Genomic DNA, 22,260 nt, shown 5'->3' on the forward strand with positions numbered 1-22,260 from the left:
GCCCAAACTAGAAACTTTCGACATGATTGCTTTGCTGTACAAAATGAGTTGCTAAAAAAAAAATAAATAAATAAATAAAGAGGGGGATGGGTGAAGAGGAAGCCATGCAGATAAACACAACTCTTCAGCCCTCTTCTTTCAGAATGGAAGATCTTTTTAACAGTTTGCTTCTTCCTTTAAGGAAGACAGAGAAGCCTCATGTTTCCAGAAGTTCAAGTCATCCACACAGTAGTTAGCACTTCAAGATATTAAATTTCTACAGGTTGAAGTGGAGGGATGTTTTCTTGATGCAGTCTTGAGGCCAGTAAGCCTAATTGGTCAGGCTGACCATGGGAACCTTTCTTGGCTCTGGATTCAGCTGAGCAGTGGCTTGTGAGATATTTGCAACAATCACTGCAGTCAGAAATTTATCTTATTTTTTCATCCCTTTCTGTCACACTGGTAAAACAGTGTTATCAGTTTTATTTGGGATGGTCACAAGAACTTAGGAACACTATGCTTCAATGAAAATAAATTCTGCAATACTTCTAGCTGAGATTACATTTCAAGTTAGAGACTTGGGTCATTTGTGACTTTTACCTTCTTCCTCATGTCTGGTTACAGAAATCCCTTGGATCTATTTAATTGGATCTTATACTCTCTAAGGAAGTCAGTGGAAGCCAGTGTCACTCTTCAGTAATAAAGTTATTTTTCTACCTCTCCACCTTGTATTTACTTCAATGACCTGAGTTTTTGCCCAATTATAGCTAAACATGAATATAAGCTGCATTTCGTTTCTGTTATTACTTACCATTTGTGGATGTTCACATTTGCTTACAAATCCTAAGGGAGTAAAAAAAGCCAGGATCTCCAATCCAGAATATTCTGGCAATCTTTATTAAAAGTTTAATTTAGAATATTATAGCAACATAATATGGTTTGTCCAAATATTACAGATTTTTCAAAACTTCCTTTAGTGTATATAAATTAAGAAAGATTATACCCGACATGATTTTCTACAGGGACATTTTCATTGTTTTGAAGCAGGGTTCAGTGCTAACATCAGCTCTTATATACTCGGAGATTACTGGATCCACTAAGAGGACAATGACAACTGGCTGAGGCAGCTGAAGAATGCTTCCCTAGGAATCGGAAACACAGAGGAGTCATTGTCTTATTCAGTGGAACTGCAGTCTTCTGTCAATCCACGCTCCTGGAAGGCTGAGCAAAGTGTAATGGACTGTTAGTTCTAGATGCTGACAACACATGGCTTGCACACGCAGAGGCTTTACTCCCTGCCCGTCGTCAGCAGCCTGAGAGCCTTCTGGAGGTTCTGCACTGCAGTGCCCACATCTTCATACTGCAGGGCACTGCCAGCGTATTTGCAGTACTTCTGAGCTCTAGCAAAATCCTCCGGGGTCAGGCGGACATCCCCTACAAGAAGCACATTCAGACACACCACAGATTACACCATGCTGTGCTGACCTAAGTAGGTACCTATTCACACTCACGGTGAACAACATATTCATGCTTATGTAAAAAGACCAAGCTTCATTTTGCTACTTATATAAACCAGATAGATGGTAATAAAAATAACTCATATGCATACAATTTTCCATCAATAAATAACAAACCAGAAGTCTGTATTTTAGCAAATTAACTGTGAGGGGGAGAGAGACTGGTTGTGTGAAACAAGAAAAGCAGCTTAGTGTTTATACTAGACTGCTGAGGCTCTCTTCATGGAACACCACAAACAGACTAAACCCTTCAGCCCTCATTTGAGCTGGAATATAAATACATCCTCCAATAAAAGGAGGGGGTGGGATAGCATACTCTATGAAGAACATTATCATTTTTTAAGCATTAAAATATTCTACATTTTGCTTCATTCATATATAAAAAAACTTTAGGCCATCCCCCAAAATCCTTATCATTAAAACACACAACTAAACATGAAAATAGTCATTACAAAATAATTTTCCAAAATTTATTTCTAGAAGTTTCCTACTTACAGATGAGTAATATGTAAGAATCCAACTAAATAATTTCAGTAAAAATACGTTATTCACTTAATCTAAGATACAAACGTCTTTGTACATATGTATTTCTATGGTAAGAAAAAACACAGTGTTTTGTCTTTGGAAAAGAGACAAACAAATGGGCATTTACTCACTTATTAGTTTACTGTGGAAGTGTTGAGAATGGCAGCCTGACTAGAAGGCAGAAGCACAGGAAAATGAGCAGGCAGCACACTCATATTGTTTTTAAGGCTACACTGATACACAGATTCCTTTTAAGTGGTCTTTAGTTTTTGTTTTTTGCCATTGATGGAAATAGCAAAATATGATATTATCTTATAAAAAGGTAGCAACTGTAGGTAGGCTGATACTAAATCCTAAAAATCTTATCATCTTCCAAAGCAAGCACTGATACACTACATGTATTTTTAGTGTGAATTTTGTACAAGATTCCTGGTGGCGCCCAGCTCAGTGGCTCACTGAGTAAGTTGGGAAAGGCTGCCTTTAGTGCCAGTGCCTTTATTTCTGAATTCTCAATACAGTTCATGAACAGTTAAACACTAAGTAAGTCCCAGATTTTAAGATAGTGTGTTTACAAATTTACATACAGTGCTACATGGAGTAAGCCTTCAAATAATCATTGAATTAGTACAAGATTAAAGTAATTAGACATTCTCATTTAACAAAGGTTTTTAATTTCCTTGAATTTCTCTCTTGCTTTACAAGTAACACAAATCAACAAATGAGTAAAACTACAATTATATATGAAATATTCAAGCATAATTCACTACCATCTTCTAGTAGTTTAGTAAGTTGTTATTTACCACATCAACCAAACTGAAAGACACCAACTTCACTTCCGTTCGCAATTTTGTCACATGCACTTCACTGTTACGCTTTGTTACGGTTACTTTTCAAAATAACCGAGGCTCTGCCCATTTGGATAGACACCTTTAGCGCAGAACACTGTGTAGACCGAGTGCACTTACCACTGCCCACTTGGGCTCTGACAGTCTCTCTCTCCTTCCATTGTAGTCAACGGTAATGCAAAGGCAAGTACCTGATATGCACCATATATGTTGGGAAAGAAGCTTTGATGCCCAGAACAACCTCATCTTTTCTACGTTAACGTTAGTTCTGCTTTCTGATGCATCACTTACTCATTAGTAGGAGAAAAGGTGCGTAATAGCAAAGCTGATATTATTTTATTTTCATAAACTAAACTTAATCACTAACAATGAAACTATTTTAAAGTACAAACACCTTAGGTTTTTATGAAGTCATCTCAATATTAATAAAGTATAAATGAAATATCACTACTAAAAATGACATGTAAGGCTTATGGACACACATAATTCATGTATAAAAGATAGTAATTGGATGATAACAATCAATATGTAGAGTCATATTCAAAATGTAATTTCTAGACACATAGAGCTGTTAGGCTTATTTTCAACAATTTAAGGAACTTAACTGAACCATGCAAAATTACTTTTGTAACACACCAGGCTTTCTTTCATTTAAGAAATAGAATTAAGTCACCCATAATGAAATATAAGAACTTACCTTTTATTATGAATTAAAAATAAACTCTGTCCCCTACTTAGGATTCTATGAAAACATAAAATTTCAATAGCGAAGGTAGAAGAAACAAGAAAGGAGGCAGTTTAATTCAGTGTACCTGATCTTATACTCAGTGTCATAAAGACAGTCTTACTGAACCAAGAAAAAGCTGTTTTCTTTACAAAGCACAGGTGAGAAAGCACCACATGATCCAGGTAGTGATGTCTAACCTGGCATCTCTCTCAGGCAGTCTGGGACCCTGTGAAGACGGCACTGGACCAAGACCATCTTATACGAGGCTTCCACCCTTCAGAGCAGCGCCAGAACAGGCAGAGGACAGCTGCTTGGCTGCCTGTCTCTGCTGCTGTGGTAAGGACAGCGGGTCAAGCATGGCATCAAAGACATTTTCAGAGGGAAAGCGCAATCACTGAATACTCCATTGACAAAAGCATCCTTCCGTTCCCAGGATTCATTTATCTAATGTTACTACAGAGGATAGGATGTGTAACTGGAAATATTTCCAAGATGGGTCTTTCCAACTGATGTAAATAGTTCTAGAAATTAGAGGGCTTTGGCTAATATCACTGGAACATACTCCATTATGGATTTGAACCACTCAAGACACAGGCAAACAGAAGCACAGTTCTGAATCTTTATAAAAAGTCACTGTCCAAAGATGCCAATTATGGCAAGAGCAATAATGGATACAGGCAGTTTCGTTGTTTTAGGTAATAACAACATTCAATATTTTTCAGATATTGTAACATTTTAAGACTCAAACAACAGAGGTAAGTTTTTATTTGATTTCTGTACAAGAGCTAGAAGAGGATAACATTAACCTTCTGCATGGAGATATCCAGTTTCCCATCACCATTTACTCAAGAGGCTGTCTTTGGCACCTCTGTCGAGAACAGGTTAACTGGAGATGCACAGGTCTAAGTTCATTCCCTGACATCCATTCTGTTACTCTGGTATAGGGTTTATGCCAGTACCATGCTTTGGTTTTCCATGAGCAATAAGAAGACTTAAACTCTGAGTGAGAAACCACAATATGCCTCAAATCCAACTAGAGGCAAAAAAGTAGAGAGAAGTCAGAAAAGTAAAGAAGATCACATCAACCTATCATGAGTCAACCAAATACTGAACCACTGAACCGCAGACGGCTGATTTTCATCATGGTTAGCTCTTTCCTTTTTGGATAATGTAATAATGTAGTGCAGATAAGGCAAATCACAATGACAATACATAGTGATTTTGAAATGAAGGAAAGTAACCGAGCATAATCTTTCACTGTAGTTGTGGCTAGACATCTGTGTCACTATATCTAGTACAGACCAAAGAGAAAAGAACAGCAAAGAAAAGAAAACAGAGTATCTTTGGATGTGGTTTCTCTGACCACCTTATAAGATCCTGGTTCACTTGACAATCTAGCAGAGACAGTGAAAAAGAGATTCTTTTGAATATCCTCTATACTCAATTTTACATGCTACACCCAAGGAACAGTTACAAACACCACTCCGAATAAGGAGAGACACAATGCAGCCTACAGAAAGCCAGATGACTCACCTTGGGAAGCTGTGTACAGGTCAGGATCGATGGCTGGAACAGTCTGTGGATTAGGCTGCACGGTATTACTCGTTACACCTGTGAATCAAAACCAGAGACAGGCAGAAGTGCTTCATCCCCTAATAAAGTATTAGGAAAGAAGCCAAGGGTTGGCAATTATTTCACTATTTCAATATTTTCTTCATTCTGATGCATTAATACCAACTTATTTTACAAACTGGAACAGAAAATATGCAGGAAAATGTGAGTGTTGACCTTCATGACTAGTGCTTCAAATTGTTTTTTTTTTTTATTCTTTGAAATTAAGATATAATTACACCATTTTTCCCCTTCTCTTTCCTCCCTCCAACCAGTTTTATGTACCCCTCTTCTCTCTCAAATTCAAAGACTCATTTTCTTTAATTGTTGTTATACATTACATAAGTATGTATTCATAAACATATAACAGTGACCTGCTCATCCCATATCTTATTACTTATATGTATATGACCAAGTGGTCACACTGCTTCTTAATTAAAGCTTGCCACATATCTTTAAAAGGAAGAGACTCCCTTCCCACCTTTTAATCTCTTAGCCTGATAAGTACCCTTGAGGACAAAGTGAGACATAATTATGATTTATTTTAAGTTGTCAGAAGAGTACAGTTCATAATTGCATGAAATGGAACACTGCAATTCTCCAGTTAATGTTTTAAAGATGGTATTTCTTATAGGTAAGTGAGTGATTGCCTTGACTTCCTATTAAGACTTGTCAATGCTGTCATAGTGAATGAATAACTAGCACTGTACTCTAGATGTAGCCTATTACTCATCTAAAAAATTAGCAGAATGCACTGAAATTTTTACAAAAGAAGACTACAATGATTCAGTCAGCAGGGAAAGTAAATAAAGACAAGCTGATTAATCCCAGAAGCCAAGTGATCTCTGAAAACGCAATTCTGTATAGCATGTGTCTTGCAAATAGTAATTAGTTCTGCATAGCATACTGCTCTGTGTGCTTTGTAGTTCATACGGTTTAGCAGGTGTAATTCCAGATTAATACATACAATCCTTGCTTTCTTTTTAATGGCCCTACAATGCTCCTTTTCAATGCATAGATCATGATTTACAAAACAACTCATTACTAACAAAATCATGCTTTTACACTTTTCCTACTACACACAGTACTACAGTGGATGGACCTATCACTGCAAAGCCAGGAGACACATGAAATTTTTAGTGAACAATTCAATGACATTTTGCTTAATTTTGATGAGTGCTAACAAAGGATATTAAGCTAATAACATGTGACGTATTTTTTCCCACAAATATTTAAAGGCACAAATAAAGTTAACAATAATAAGAATGTTAGAAAGCTGAACATGGTGGTGCATGACTTTAATTCCAGGACTTAGGAGGTAGAGGCAGGCAGATCTTTGAGTTCCAGACCAGCGCGGGCTACACAGTGAATGTTAGAAAGCTAGGAGATCTGAGAGGCTGTTTGCCAAGTCTAGAGCTTAGCAGCTGCCAAAGATTAAGTGCAACGGCTGTCCACATCCTCCAAGCAGGTAAGACATCCCTTCCCAAGCGACTCACACTCTTCCACAGATTAAATCTTCCAATCAACTTCGTCATGGAAGCCCACACTCTCGCCGGCATCCTAGGATAACTTTCAAATAATGATGTGTATGGAACAAGCTGTAGTAGTAAGAACACAGTAGGGTTTGTAGAGACTGCTTAGTTATGCAGGATTATTTCATGTGAATGATGTTTGAAAAGGCAGTGTAAATCTTACTAAGCTTTTGGTCAGTCAGTCAGCTGCACATGCCTGAGGCACAACAGTCTGAACAGTCTCTTCCTGTCTGCCTTGAAGCAGAGGCAGGTCTGCCCTTTTGCCGCCACCAAGTACTGGATTGACGTAAGCTCAAAAATACCTGGTAGGTTGGTAATGTTTTCAGGTTACTATTTATTCACTGCATGCTGTAGTCTGCTATTGTTTTCTGTTTTGGATTTGGATAGGTCCCTCTTGAAATCTGCACAATGGTCGCAACTTTTAGATTGCAATATGCTGGAGTGAGGTGATCCTTTTAAAATCTACTCCCATAGGAAAGCAGTGAGCTTAGGTATTTATTCTTTTCTGTTACTCAATAAAATGCAAGGATTATGTCAGAAAGTAACTTCTAAGTTACGCTTAAGCAGCATATTAGAAAGCATCCATACATGTTCAAGAATACTGTAGCATTTTTAGTTAACTAACTTGTTTTATAGACTAAATGGCACAGGAAGAAACTCTTGAGAAGGGAGACATGAGAGGTGGGTAGGAAGCTAAAGAAGATAGATTCCCAAATTTAAACGGAGCCTTGCAATGTAGTGCAAAGGGAGGAAGACATTGCTGCTCTAACCTATGAATAAGAGAAGCAAAGGTAAGGAAGTAGGAGACCAGATGGAAGAGACCCTCCATGTAACCAGGGGAAATGGCCCTGAGAGAAAAACACAGGCCAGGATGTCAACGAGCAAATGACACATCACAGAACCCAGGAGCGTAACTTCTCCCTCCCCAACTCCTTGCAGGGTAATTGGGTGGGAGGCAAAAAGACTAGCACTGGCTGCATGTGGTGGGGTACACCTTTAATCCTACTACTCCTGAGACAGAGGCAGGAGGATCTCTGTGAGTTAGAGGCCAGCTTATCTACATAGAGAGCTCCAGGCCAGTCAGGGCTACATAGTGAGACCCTGTTTCAGAAAGAAAAAAAAGTTAGCAGCATTAACACAATTCTATCATACTTATGTAGTTGGACTTTCTGCTAAGGCCTTCTGTAACACAGACTGCAGAAACACAGGTTTTGAGAGATACAGTGAACATTATTAGTGTCCCCAGGTGATGTCTGCTCAGTGGCTTGGGCACACAGGCAACACTGCTAACCAACCTCTCTTCCTGCCCTCCTTGCACCCACTGCTTTCTTGTGGAAGAACTAAGGCTTGTAAATGAGTACATACTATTCTTCTCAGCTATCTGAAGGATTTCCCTTCGATAAAAGTGCATCCTGGACCCATTTCATGAGAGAAGGTAAATCACTCTTAAAGTGAGCAAGAGGGGAAACATCTGTTATGTTTATAAACTAAAAATGTTATTGCTTTCTTTTATTTGACAGCTATGAACTGAATAAACGCCACAGAAAAAACTCTGGAGTTAAGAGGAGATCCAGCATCTAAACTTAATAACTAAATAGAGGCATGTCACTGAGAAAGCAGCTTTGGATTTGAAAACCTTTTAGATCCTTGTCTACCAAGGGTCACAGACAAAGGACAGAAAGGAGGTAGCAACTAACTAAATGAAGCCAGAGTCTTGAGTTCAAATTCTCGTTCTTCACTGAGTATGTTTCTCCAAAGTTTTACTTTCAGTTCTTTCTCTGATGAATGAAAGAGGAGGATGGGAAAAGGGTAATTAGGATATATAAAATGCTGTATTTTTTATGTACATTTGTACGTATGTACACAGAGAGAGGGAGCGAGAACACACCACCACCACATGCCTTCGTTAACCAGACTAAAATGTACTGTGAACATTAAAATATTGTAGAATACTATTTTAACTTGTGTTACATTTGCTTATTCTGTGGAACATTTGTTAAAGAATACAAGGATGTGTTGCAATCTTTTATGCTACATTTGTTTAACTCTGTGAAGCTGTCTTACTGTGCCTGTCTAAAACACCTGATGGTCTAATAAAGAGCTGAATGGCCAATAGTGAGTCAGGAGAAAGGATAGGCGGGACTGGCAGGCAGAGAGAATAAATAGGAGGAGAAATCTGGGAAGAGATCGAGGAACTGAGGAGAGAGAGGACTCCAGGGGTCAGCCACCCAGCTACACAGAAAGCCATGGAGTAAGAAGTAAAGGAAGGTATACAGAAAGATAAAAGCCCAGATAGGATAATTTAGGAAAAGCTGGCAAGAAACAAACGAGGTTAAGGCCGGGCATGAAGTCTCTGTGTGTTGATTATTTGAGTCCCCAAAGAGTCAAAGAGTAAAAAATAACCAACAACACTAGAATACTTCCTCAATTTCACCTCCTAATATTATTGTCATGAATGTTCCCAACAATAAATGACTATTAGTAGGACCACATGAAGCTATCAAGAATGTAATGTTTTCACTATACAAAAATGGCAATTATATATAGGTCAATCAAGCAGTCCTCCTACAAAATGTATGGTTTGTTGTTTCACACACAAAGCAAGTCTATATTTTACCCAGGATGAGTGACTTTACTACAGTGCTGTCCTCAGACCTGTTTCTACAGTTGTACTTTTCAGGTAATCTTTCTGTACATCCTACACTGACATATGACATTTGTCTTGATTTACAAAATGATTTTGGATACCCATTAACTATTGAGAGTCCTGTCTCCTTGGCATAGAGAAAGAAGGAAGATGAAAAAAGAAAAGGAAAAGAAGCTGATTTGTAGAATGCTTATTTATGTGTTATGGGTAAGTATTAGTCAATTTTATGCTCTCCCCTCTGTTAATGGGTATTAGTCAATTTTATGCTCTCCCCTCTGTTAATAATAATTAAAATAAACATGAGAAATAAGTATGATACTAATTTCAAATCAGAAAGAAGAAAAACACAGGGTAAGAGAAGTAGATGCCAGTAGAACTATTTCAAGTTTATGGTTTAGTAGGAAAAAACAGACATAGTAATATGACTTCAAATGCATGGCATGCTTCTTCTGTAAGAACGCCGGTGTCTACTCTTTCAGGTACAGTCTGACCAGTATTCACCTATGGCAGATACACTGGGGTAGCTGATTTTGATTAAGCACTCTAGATTAGAATGATGTATTTAAAACAGTGTTTGCTCATGAAGGGTACGTACAAAACAAATTCACACGGGCTGCATTAGCTATGTCATGATACACACCATCGAGCCTTGAAAGCCAAGTGAACTATGCTAAGTGAGGACATAAGAGAGACCAGTGATACAATGATCAATTTCTTCAATAATAAAGTCAATGTATTAGCAATGTAAACAGAAAACATGACGTTTCAAAACAGGAAGAAAAATGTAATTGCTATTTTAATGGTGAAAATAAATTTTAACTATTATGAAACCCATGCAAGATGACCTAAGTGGTACAGATAAAACGAGGCTGACAAAGAAAAGCCCATGAAGTAAGCAGTACAGTGTCCCAGAAATAGTACAATCATGGCTCTTAGGTTGACTCTCATTCCAGTAATTAAAACTGGAGAGATACTGTACAGATCAACACCATAGGTTATTCTGGTGCTGAGATAAAAGCAAAATTTCATGAACAATTTTTAGGAAAAAAAATCAACAAACAAACCCAAATTATATCAAAGTTTAAATATTAGTTGTAAATGGCTCTCTATTTGGAGATGTTCTGTTAACGATACAAGTGGATGGAAGAGTGCCTGTGTCTACATGCAATAGTCTTATCTACTGACACTGACATCACTGGACAGTAGTTTTGTTACATCTTTATTTATAAAACACATATAATGCACTGATGAATTCAAAGACAGTAGATATCTCTTCTTGTCATTTCTAAGTCATATTTTTGTTATGTTCACCTGTGATTCTACTGTCATCCATATTCTCGACCTCCAAGCCTACTCCCCATCATCAATGTCAACGGGACCATGTAGAGGCAGAGGCTGCATCCTAACTGTGCTACCACAGAGGGGTCCTGACTAACAAACTCAGTGAGAAACTAGTACTGCAGTACCAGTCTCAAGCTACAGTGTGGGGGGACAGACAGGGAAGAAGACAAAAAGAAAAGAGCCATTTCTATAATGTACAGAAAACATTATTAGTAAATAAGAAGCAGCCGGGCGGTGGTGGAGCACGCCTTTAATCCCAGCACTCGGGAGGCAGAGGCAGGCGGATCTCTGTGAGTTCGAGGCCTGCCTGGGCTACCAAGTGAGTCCCAGGAAAGGTGCAAAGCTACACAGAGAAACCCTGTCTCGGGGAAAAAAATAAATAAATAAATAAATAAGAAGCAAACAGTAATCAATACATATAAGCACCTGTCACTGCTCCAAAATTTAGACTGTAATAAATACTAAAACAAAAGTAAACAGAATTTAAGGATCAAACTCTATTAACATCATTATGTGGACCAAATATGAGTGGTGTTATTTCTAAAAACATTTTGTGTGTGTATGCCCGAGTGTGGTGCATGTGCATGCATGAATGTGTGTCGTGTGTGGGCATATGCATTTCTGAGTGTGTGGTGCACGTGTGTTGTGTGTGGAGCATATGCACGTGTGAGTGTGTGGTGCAAGTGCATGATGCCTATGTATGTGTGGTCCCTGAGTGTGGTGTATGTGTATGTGTATGCGAATGAGTGTGCTGAGGCCAGAGGACACTGGGTATCCTCTGCTCTATTCCTCTCTGCTTTCCTTTAAGGTAGGGTCTCTCAAAAACACCTGGAGCTAAGCTAGTAGCAAGTCCTAGATACCCTCTTGTCTCCACACTCTTTAATATTGGGTTACAGCTGTGTATGTGGCAATGGCCGACTTTTTCTGTGGGTGCTGAGATCTGAACGAAGGTCCTCAGGTTTGGCAGCTTGCTCTTACCCACTGAGCTATCTCCAGTTTCAGAACTCTAGGTTTTAGGAAAATGGGGACACAGTACTGAGTGCATACCTGTGCTGTGCGGCACTTCTGCGGGTGTATTAGCTGGAGCATGTGCACCTGGAGGAATCTGTATCCCACTGTAGCTGCCTGGTGCCAAGTTGCTTGGGTCATATGTGGAAGATGATGATGGCTGAGGTGGCTGAGTGGGCAGAGAGGTGGCACCAACATCTTCATTTTCTTCAACATCTGTATATAATACATATACAATCTTGAAGCAGGTATTTTGAAATACAATTGCTAAGTATTTTTATTTTCCTCCACTCACAAGACAAGCAAAATCTACAAACAAAATTCCACCTAATGCATCTAATAAGCAGGCTATTTCTTGAAATCATTGCTATACATTTTTTTTTAATTTCCTTAAAAAGTTTTTGATGACAGTGAATATCATTTCTTTAGGACAGTACCCATCAGGTCTACACTTTCTTCTTCTTCTTCTTCTTTTTTTTCCGAGACAGGGTTTCTCTGGGTAGTTTTGGTGCCTGTCCTGAATCTTGCTCTGTAGACCAGGCTGCCCTCAAATTCACAGAGATCTGCCTGGCTCTGCCTCCTGAGTGCTGGGATTAAAGGTGTGAGCCACCAATGCCCGGCATGGTCTACACATTCTTTATACATGACATTTCTTTCTTTAAAACAAACTTCAAATGAAAAATAAGGACATTTTTGGGAAAATAGATCACATCTGTGTTGTCCAAAATGGACCGTTTTTTGATAGTTGTCTTTTATTTAATGTTTGCTATGTGCAGACTATTAAATGATTATCTATTACTATTGCTCAAAGATTAATAAAAATTAAAAATGAAATTTCATATTCAGATATCTATATCATAATAGGTGTTTGGAGAAATGTGAACTTTCGAACTTTGGGTTAGAAAAGTAGTTGAATGACTTAAGTGTGGCTTAATGGGCCATCCTAGTAGCAACACGGAAGACAGTGGTGCTGAGGGTGATTTGAACTGTTGGGGCCTGACTCAAAAGGTTCCAGATATGGCCCAGAGACCATTCTTGTGATATTTTGGCTAAGAATGTGGCTGTTTTTTGCCCTTGTCCAAAAAGTCTCTCTGAAGCTAAACCGAAGAGTTTTAGTTTAATAGCATTGGCGGAGGAAATTTCAAAACAGCCTAGTATTGATTCTGTCCTGTGGCTATTAGTGTTCACTCTTATGAAAAACTATAACAAAAAGGAGCAAGCCAAGCAAGGGAAAATACAAAATGTACAGTTCAAGGAGCAAAGGGGCACTAGGAAGTGGAATAGAGCTAAATCCCGTGTTCAAGGAGATAAACAGATTAAAGAAAAGCCTGATGTTAAATGGAATAGAAGGAGTGGCGACCTCAGGGCAAGTCCCCATCCAGTTAGGGATTGGCATTATTAGGAGACTACTGGCCTTGTTGGAGGAAGTGTAACACTGTAGAGGTGGGCTTTGAGGTCTCAGATGCTCAAACCTGGCCAGTGTGTCACAGTCTTTTCCTGTTGCCTACAGATCCAGATGTAGAACTCTCAGCTCCTTCTCCAGCATCATGTCTGCCTGCACACAGCAATGCTTACTGCCATGATGGTAATGGACTAAACCTCTGAAACTGTAAGCCAGCCCTAATTAAATGTTTTCCTTTATAAGAGGGTCATGGTGTCTCTTCACAGCAATAGAAACCCTAACTAAGACAGACAAAAATATACATGATCATTTCATTATATACAAAAAAGATCTTTCACAAAATGCAACATCCCTTTATTATAAAAGCTCCAGTGAGGCTAGGGATACAAGGGACATTCTTCAACATAATAAAGGCAATTTACTGCAAGTCCACAGCCAACAACAACTTAAATGAAGAGAAACTTAAAGCAATTTCACTAAAATCAAGAATAAGATGAGGAGGATATTCCCTCCATTCCCATTCAATACAGCACCTGAAGTCTTGCTGGAGCAGTAAGACAAATGAAGGAGATCAAGAGGACGCAAATAGGGAAGAAGGCAAAGGATCCTTATTTGCAGATGATGTGATTTTATACATAAAAGATGCTAAAGACTCCAATGGGAAACTTCTACAGCTGATGAACATTTTCAGTAACAGTATTAAACACACACACACACACACACACACACACAAACACACACACACACACAAATCAGTAGCCTTCTTATATACAAATGACAAATAGGATAAGAAAGAAATAAAGGTAATATATCTTTCACAACAACACCCCCAAAATGTACTGGAAACACTCCAACTAAGCAAGCAAAAGACTCATATAAGAAAAACTTTAAGGCACTGAAGAAAGAAATTGAAGAAGACACCAGAAGGTGGAAAGATCTCCAATATGCTCAAGAATCAGTAAGATTAATATTATGAATATGACCATCCTACCAAATGCAATCTACACATTCAAGAAAATCCTCATCAACATTCTAACATAATGTTTCATAGAAACTGCTGAAAACAATATTCAACTTCATATGGAAACACAAAAATCTCAGGATAGCTAAAATTACTCTGAATAATAAACTGTGTATCACCATCCCACATTTCAAGTTGTATTATAGAGCTATAGTAATAAAACATCATATTGGGGGTGGAGGGATACGTTTGATCAATGGAACTGAACTGAAGACACAGACACATGCCCAAATATCTAAAAACACGTGATTTTTTTTTTTTAACAAAGATGCTGAAAATATGCACTAGAGAAAAGACAGCTTCTTCAGCAAATGGTGCTGATAAACTGGATTGCTGCACGTAGAATGAAGATAGATCTGTACCTATCACCCTGTATCAAACTCAACCAACTCCAAACAGACCAAGGACCTCAACATCAGACCAGATACCCAGAACATGATAGAAGAAAAAGCGAGGAATAGGAGGAATTGGTACAGCTACTAAGGAAACTAGCATGGAGGCTCCTCAAAAAGTTGAAAATCAATCTAACCTCAAGACCCAGCTTGGGCACATACCCAAAGGACTCTACATCTTACTATAGAGATTCTTGCTCAGCTATGTACATTTCTGCTCTATTCTTAATAATCACAAATTGGAAACAGACTAGATGTCCATCAACTGATGAATAGATAATGAAAGTGTAGTACATTAACATATGCAAGATTATTTGACTGTGGTGATATACTGTGTACCCTAATAAAATCTGCCTGAAGATCAGAGAACAGAACAAGCCACTAGATTAAGTATAGAGGCCAGGCAGTAGTGGCACATGTGAAGGGGCCCCAAAATAGCTTGACTACACAGCAGCCATGACAGGCTTAGGGGCCTAGACACAGCTTCTGTGACAGGCAACACACAGATCTAAGAAAAGCCTTAAGCTGATAACACCCAGGGATCCACCCAGGGTCTAGGAAGTACCTGACATCCCAAACATTCTAACCATTAGATAAGGTGGCCAGATACCCTTGAGTCTAGCACACACCTATTTTTTTTTTTTGTTTTACAGACACCCCTAGACAATTGTCAGCCAATCAGGGTCCTGGACCCTGGAAATCCCCTCATCCCAATCTCTGCTATGATAAAAACTCTACCCCAACTGAGCTCAGGCCTCTCTGCTCTCACCACTGTGTCAGACAGAGGGACCAAGCTTCAGAGCTTGAAATAAAGGCTCTTTGCTTTTGCATTCATGATTCGGTCTCTGTGGCGGTCTTTTGGAGGTCCCTGTGATCTGGACATAATAGCACACACCTTTAATCTTAGCACTCGGGAGGCAGAGATCCATCTGGATCTTTGTGAGTTCAAAGCCACCCAGGACTACATGAGATTTACTCAGTCTAGGAAAGAAACAGAGACCGGCAGTGGTGGCGCACACCTTTAATCCCAGTACTGGGAAGTACACACACCTTTAATCCCTGGAAGTGATGGCTGGGTGAAGAAAGGTATATAAGGTGTGAGGAGACAGGAACTAATGGCTTTTCAGCTGAGGAACCCCTTCTGGCTAGAGGCCTTTTGGCTAGAAAGCCTTTTCAGGCCAAGGAGTTGGTGAGGTAAGAGGTGGTGGCTGTGGCTTGTTCCTTTGTCTCTCTGATCTTTCATCATTTACTGCAATATGTAGGATTTTTTTTTTTATTAAAAGACCATTTAGAATTCGTGTTACATTCAACTACTAAGAAAAATGAGAATATGATATTTGCAGGTAAATAGATGAAGCGAAGATAATCATCTTGAGTGAGGTAACCAATATCCAGAAAGACAATCACTGCAAGTGTTTTCTCTCATGTGGATTCTAGCTTTTAAGTGCTAGATACATATGCTTGATTTAGAATAACCACAGAGATCAGGTAAGTATCAGGAGATGGGGACAGGGTAACTTCCAAGGAAGGGCAATAGTATACTGTTCTAAAGAGACAAAAGGGAAACTAGACTAAGAGGATCAATGGGGGAGGGGGTGAGAGGGCAGGACAAAGGAGGGAAGATGGGGAGGGACAACTAACACTAAAAGCTTTCTGAAAAGCCATATGGAAGTCTACTACAGTCTACTACAGTAGAAGCTTCCTTAAGTATATACACATATTAAAATAATTTAAAAGCATTATCACATAATGGGGGAAACAATGCCCTAACTAGGTATCTTACACCACCAAGTAAAACCCCTAGTACAGGGATGGGTTATATCCTGTAGAGTCAATGGCCAATGGCGTTCCTATAGATCCCTTGCCCAAATATTAAGGTATTACCAATGCTATTTCTATTGCTGAAGATATCACTTATGTTATCAAACATGGAGAAATTGACCTGGTGTCCAACTAAAAGCTTCACCTGTACTGATTAGCATACATGGTGTTGCAAAGTACTGTACATGCTAGCAGAGAAGAAAGATCATCATCATTATCTTAAGCTACAAATCCTGTGACCTACAATAGTGACCTGCCTCCAAAACACACTGGTGCAGCAGTGGCACAATGTTATGGAAATAACTAACCAGGTTTTTTAATCTAAGGCCTACTCCATGATACAGAACCAACTCCTGACACTGCTAAGATGGCCAAGTACCTGAGACCAGCCTGCCCTAGAGGAAATCTATTTCTGGTTTGCACAAGGAATACGGCAATAACATGACCCTTAATGACATACTGCTATCCCCAGAGATAAGTTCATCATCCAAGCTTTATCCGAAACCATTGTCTTGCAGCAGATGCTAAGTAAGAGACTAAGAACTGGACAATGTACAGAGACTGAGAGACTTTAGAGCACTCAGCCTTAAATGGGATGTCTTCATCAAAGTCTTCCCCTCAAGGCTCAAGAATCTATCCAGAAGAGGAGGTGGAAAGACTGACTCTAAGAGCCAGAGCTGGACTCTAAGGAAATAGTATTTTCCAGAAACAACAGAACTGATGATCATATAAACTCACAGAAACTGTGACAGCACACAGGACCTATACAAGTTCAGGCCAGACAAACCCCAGGCTAGAAGGGGAAGTGGGTAAAAAGTTCCACTCCTATCCAAGAAGCTATTTGCTACTGATTCCTGCTTGAAAGGAAAATAATTTTCTCCAATGAGCGACACAAGAGTTGTTAGCCAATACAAAACAGTGTGTGTGTGTGTGTGTGTGTGTGTGTGTGTGTGTGCTGTTTTTCATTTTGTTTTGGTATGTTTTGTCCTTTTGTTTCTTTTTTTTTTTTTTTTTTTTTTCGAGACAGGGTTTCTCTGTGTAGCTTTGCGCCTTTCCTGGATCTCGCTCTGTAGACCAGGCTGGCCTTGAACTCACAAAGATCTGCCTGCCTCTGCCTCCCGAGTGCTGGGATTAAAGGCGTGCGCCACCACCGCCCGGCTTTTGTTTCTTTTTTAAAGAGAGAGAAAAAACAAGAAATTGGATGGGTAGGGAGTCGTGAAATCTGAGAGGAGTTGGGGAAGAGGACAGAAAAGATCAAAATATATAACATGAAAGAAGCCAATATATAAAAAAAACAAATAATAACAAACACTAGTGAGGAAATGGGGAGGGGAAGGAACCTTTATTCACTATTGGTTAGAGTGCACACTGGTGAAGTCACCATGAAAATCAATGTGAAGGTTCTTCAACAAGTTAAAAACAGAATTATCACATGAGCCAACAACTCTAGTTCTGGGCATATACCCAAAGGACTTTATATTCTACTCCTGAGATACTTGTTCATCCATTCACTGCCATTCTGTTCACAGTAATTAGGAAACAGAATTAGCCTAGATGTCCATCAATGGATGGATAGCTAGTGACAACGTGGTACATATGCACAATGAAATCTCATTTAGCTGGAAAGAAAAGAATAATTATTACATTTATAGGTAAATAGATGAAACTGAAAAGATTACATGGAGTGGAGTAACTTAGCCCCAGAAAGACAAATGTTGAATGTTCATTTTCCTATGTAGATCCTAGCTTCAAATCCTTAGGTTTGTGTGTTTCACTTGCAGTACCTGGAAGTCAGGAAAGTAGAAAAGTGCACCTGGGGTGAGGGGTGCTTTAAGGGAGGGGATGGGTAACAAAGAACAGGTAATATGAAAACAGACGAGGAACACTAGAGGTAGAAAATTAGGCAAGGATGGGGAAGTTGAGTGGTGGAGAAAGGGTTAAGCTAATGGAAGGGCATGTAAAAAAGCCATATGGACATGTACTACTTTGTAAACAGAAGGGGATGGGGCAGGAAAAGTCAAGGTTGGGGGAAGAGGGAGAAACTCCAAAAGAGATACCTTGCCAGGTGGGATAACGCTGCTCCTAAAGATAATGCGCTATTCAAAATAAATACCAGTGTCAGGTGTGGGATACCCCCAATGAACTGTTTGTCACAGAAGCCCTAGAGACTACCAAATCAATACACAATCTTGCTACCAGACCCTAAGGAGAAGACTCCATTCCTAAAGACATTATACATGTTGATTCCAAGATACAGATAAATCAAGCTAGAACTGAATTGGATGTTTCTTTCTAACATAAACTATAACTAACTATAAATAACCTTTATAGTACCCCCTGAAAGCTGAAAAATAGGCTGTTAGCACCAATGGTCTTACTTGGCTCTAAGCCCTACAAACTACAATATCATAAACAAAAACATAAAGGCAAGATGTACCGAGTGGTACAATAATGGCATGAGAGTTATGGGAGTAACCACCTGATCTCTATCTGGATATGAGGTCAGCTCCCTAGCAGGGAACCCAGGCCTGGTAATGGAAAACCAACCAGAAACCCGTGGCTCAATTTCAGGCCCTGGGGAGAACTTACTACTGCTGATTGATTAACTTAACTGTCATGGTACAAGGCCTCCTTCTAAATATTTATATTTATATGTGTCTTAGTTAGCCTTTATTGTCAACTTGATACAGCCTAGAGTCACTTGAGGGTCTCAATTGAAAGTCTGCTCAGATCAGATTGGCCTACGAGCATGTCTACCAAGGATTGCCTTGATTATTATTTTATGTAGGAGAGTCCAGTCCACTGTGGGCAGCATTATTCCCTGGGCAAGGGGCCCTGGGCTAGATAAAAAAGCAAACAAAGTATAAATTTCCAAGCAACCCAGCAAGCAGTGTTCTTCCATGGTTTTTGCTTTCAAGCCCCTGTTGAGCTCCTGATTTTCCTCAATGATAGACTATTGCAGAAATACAACTTTTCCTACCCTACAGAAATGAAAGTAGAGACACTCAAAGAAAAATACTACTCTCAGCCTAGCTCAAAGATGGTTCTCCTTACAACGAATGGTGGTGAATATGAGACTCATTGCTACTCAAGGTGCTAGCTGAGTGGATGGCCCCAAATAGGACATTTATATCACCACCTGAAAATTCAGGGACCATCAAGAAGAGCAGAAGAAGACTGTAACATCAGGAAAATAGGGAGGAGGTCTGGGAAATGCTAAATTCAGAGAATGACATAGCTAATGCAATCACAATCTCACAGCACCAGAGTCACCAATAATGGACCTGTAGATGACTGGGCCTGTCCAGAGTTAATCATGGGTGAGAAGGGGCTCCATCATCCTTCAGAATGATGGACTACTGACAGATAGATTCTGGGGAGAAGACACATTCTCACTGATGAGCTGACTGCGTCCTGATGATTAGTTCCAAATCCATGGTTACACAGATGGCCCTTGTTCAAATTAGTCACAAAACAAACAAAAACCAGACCAATGTGGGAAGGGATTTGTAGAGAGAATGAAGGCAAAAGGGATCTGGAGGTGTTTAGAGAGTATGGGCAGTGATAAAGCATCGGGAGACGTTATGAGCATCAGATCACTATGTACATGTATGAAACTGTCAAAGAAAACAACTAATGAAAGTTAAAAAAGCAGTGGTATTCAACTACAAGGACGTTCCACAGCTAAAGTGTTCAAAAACTAGTATTATTTGAGTTATTTCTAGATTTTAGGTAATTATAAAGTTCTTACAAACATTCACATACAGTCCTTTGTGTAAACATACGTTTGTCTTTCTTTTGGGCAGTGGGTTTAATACAGTTCCTCATGTTGTGGTAACCCCTCAACCATAAAATGATTTTGTTGTTACACTTCACAACTGTAATTTTGCTACTGATATGAATTGTAATGTAAATATCTGTTATTTTTCTGATATTTCTTAGGCAACCCTATGAAAGAGTCATTTGACCCCAAAGGGGTCGTGACTCACAGGTTGAGAACACCTGCTCTAGGGGAAACAACTAGACTGCTAGGCTTCATGTTAAGCGTATGCACAATTTAATACCTTTGCTTTCCTTTTCCCATAAGGCATCTGTGAGTTATAGCTGATCAGCATCCTTGACAGCACTAACAGGTCATTCAGTAAATCAGAGCTCTAGCTTTTAGTAAGTACACGGTTATCTTTTGGTTTGGTTTGTCCCACTAATTAATGATTTCAGCATTCTTCCTAGTGCTTATGTGACACCTGTTAACTCTTTTTTTATTTTTTTAAATGTTTTTAACTGAAATAGAATTATATCACTTCCTCCTTCTTACCTCCAGCCCCTCTCAGCTAGCCTCACTTGAGTCCTTTCCATACACCTCAGAATCAAGCTGATAACCTGTTTGATTAGTCTCACACTCACATGTGTGCATGCATGCACAGATGTACGCACATGTGTACACAGATATATATCTATATATACATACATATACACATATACATACACACACACACACACAAATATATAAATGCAACCTGCTGAATCTGTTTCTGTAGTTCTTTGTCTAGGGGTGAGACCCTGCAAAGTTTTCCTTTTTCCTTATTAACATGTTCCCTGATATTGCCATGTTCTGGTCTTCTTTACAGAGCCATTTCTAGGAGAGACTTCCATAGAACACTTCCTAGTATTCTGGCTCATATGATATTTCCGCCCCCTTTTCCACAATGGTCCCTGAGCCAGATATTCAGCATCATTGTCACATTTGACAGTGGATGCATGCAACCTTGTATAGTATGCTTATCTCTATATCAAACTGTAACTCAGAGCTAATGGGAAGGACCATATTCACATCTAGAGGTTACTAAAATGGGCTGAGAGAAGTGCTTGCCTCATTAGTGTAAATTCATTTAGTGGGTGGACACAGATTAAGAATTGTGCCAAAGAGTGTTTCACAACAGTTGACTCCTCCTCCTCCCCCTGTTCGTTCTAATTTTCTTCAGGTAATGTCTGGTTACAGAAACCTGGCTGTCTGTCTGCCCAGAGAAATCCTTCTGCCTCAGTCTTCTTGTGGGCTAGAATTATAGGCATGGGCCTATACATAGAACATTTCTACGAAGTATTAAAAGAGCAGATAATTTTCAACCTATTTAAAACAAGGAACAGAAATGGACCAGAAATCTTCAAATTTTATTTATGAAGTACCACATTTGTTTATGTGTCTTGTCAGATATGTCCAAGTGAGTGCAGATACCCATAGAAGCTGGAGGAGCTGAGTCCCCTGAAGGAGATACAGGTGTTTGTGAGCTGCCCCGTGAGTATAACAATTTAATCCTCCCCCCCAAAAATTCTAGAACAATTTGAGTTATAAATATCATCAACACAAAAATTCTCATTACCATATAGCAATGAATGGAATTCATCTGTGTAAGAAAAAATAACACATCATGGCCAAGTGAGGTTTATTCACACTGTAAAGTTATTTCAAAGTTGGACACTCTTGTCACTTTATTCCACACAATAGGAAAACGAGTCAGACTGTAGTTGGTCACCTCTGCCAAACAGAATACTGAACGTAACTATGGACACCTGTCTGCCCACTGCCCACAGTCACTTCTGCACTAAGGATATGTGGTTCATATCCTTATACACTTATATCCTGATATATACTTCCTGATCCAAACAGAATACTGAACATAACTATGTACACCTGTCTGCCCACTGCCCACAGTCACTTCTGCATCATAATAGCAGAACTGAACATCTGCACTAAGGATATGTGGTTCATATCCTTATACACTTATATACACTTATATCCTTATATATACTTCCTGATCCTTTAAGAAAGCTTAATGACTCCTGCTGTAAATAATCACCTCCACAGATGCCCCCAAATCATCTCATAAAATGAAA

The 22,260-nt window shown here is 39.2% G+C and overlaps 1 protein-coding gene across 1 annotated transcript in view; it reads right to left on the reverse strand.

The window, feature by feature from the left end:
• Positions 1-848: 848 nt before the first annotated feature.
• The window catches only part of Vta1 (vesicle trafficking 1), a 57,481-nt gene continuing 36,069 nt past the window's right edge, over positions 849-22,260 (reverse strand). The window contains exons 6-8 of the mRNA XM_052751096.1: positions 11,772-11,948; positions 5,127-5,204; positions 849-1,413 (exon numbers count right to left, since the gene is read on the reverse strand). Coding sequence (XP_052607056.1) covers positions 1,268-1,413; positions 5,127-5,204; positions 11,772-11,948 — 401 coding nt within the window. The 3' untranslated portion in view covers positions 849-1,267. The remainder of the gene's footprint in view (positions 1,414-5,126; positions 5,205-11,771; positions 11,949-22,260) is intronic.

The sequence above is a fragment of the Peromyscus californicus genome, unplaced genomic scaffold (genome assembly GCF_007827085.1).
Source record: "Peromyscus californicus insignis strain IS unplaced genomic scaffold, ASM782708v3 Scaffold_22__1_contigs__length_63687245, whole genome shotgun sequence".
Lineage (NCBI taxonomy): Eukaryota > Metazoa > Chordata > Mammalia > Rodentia > Cricetidae > Peromyscus > Peromyscus californicus.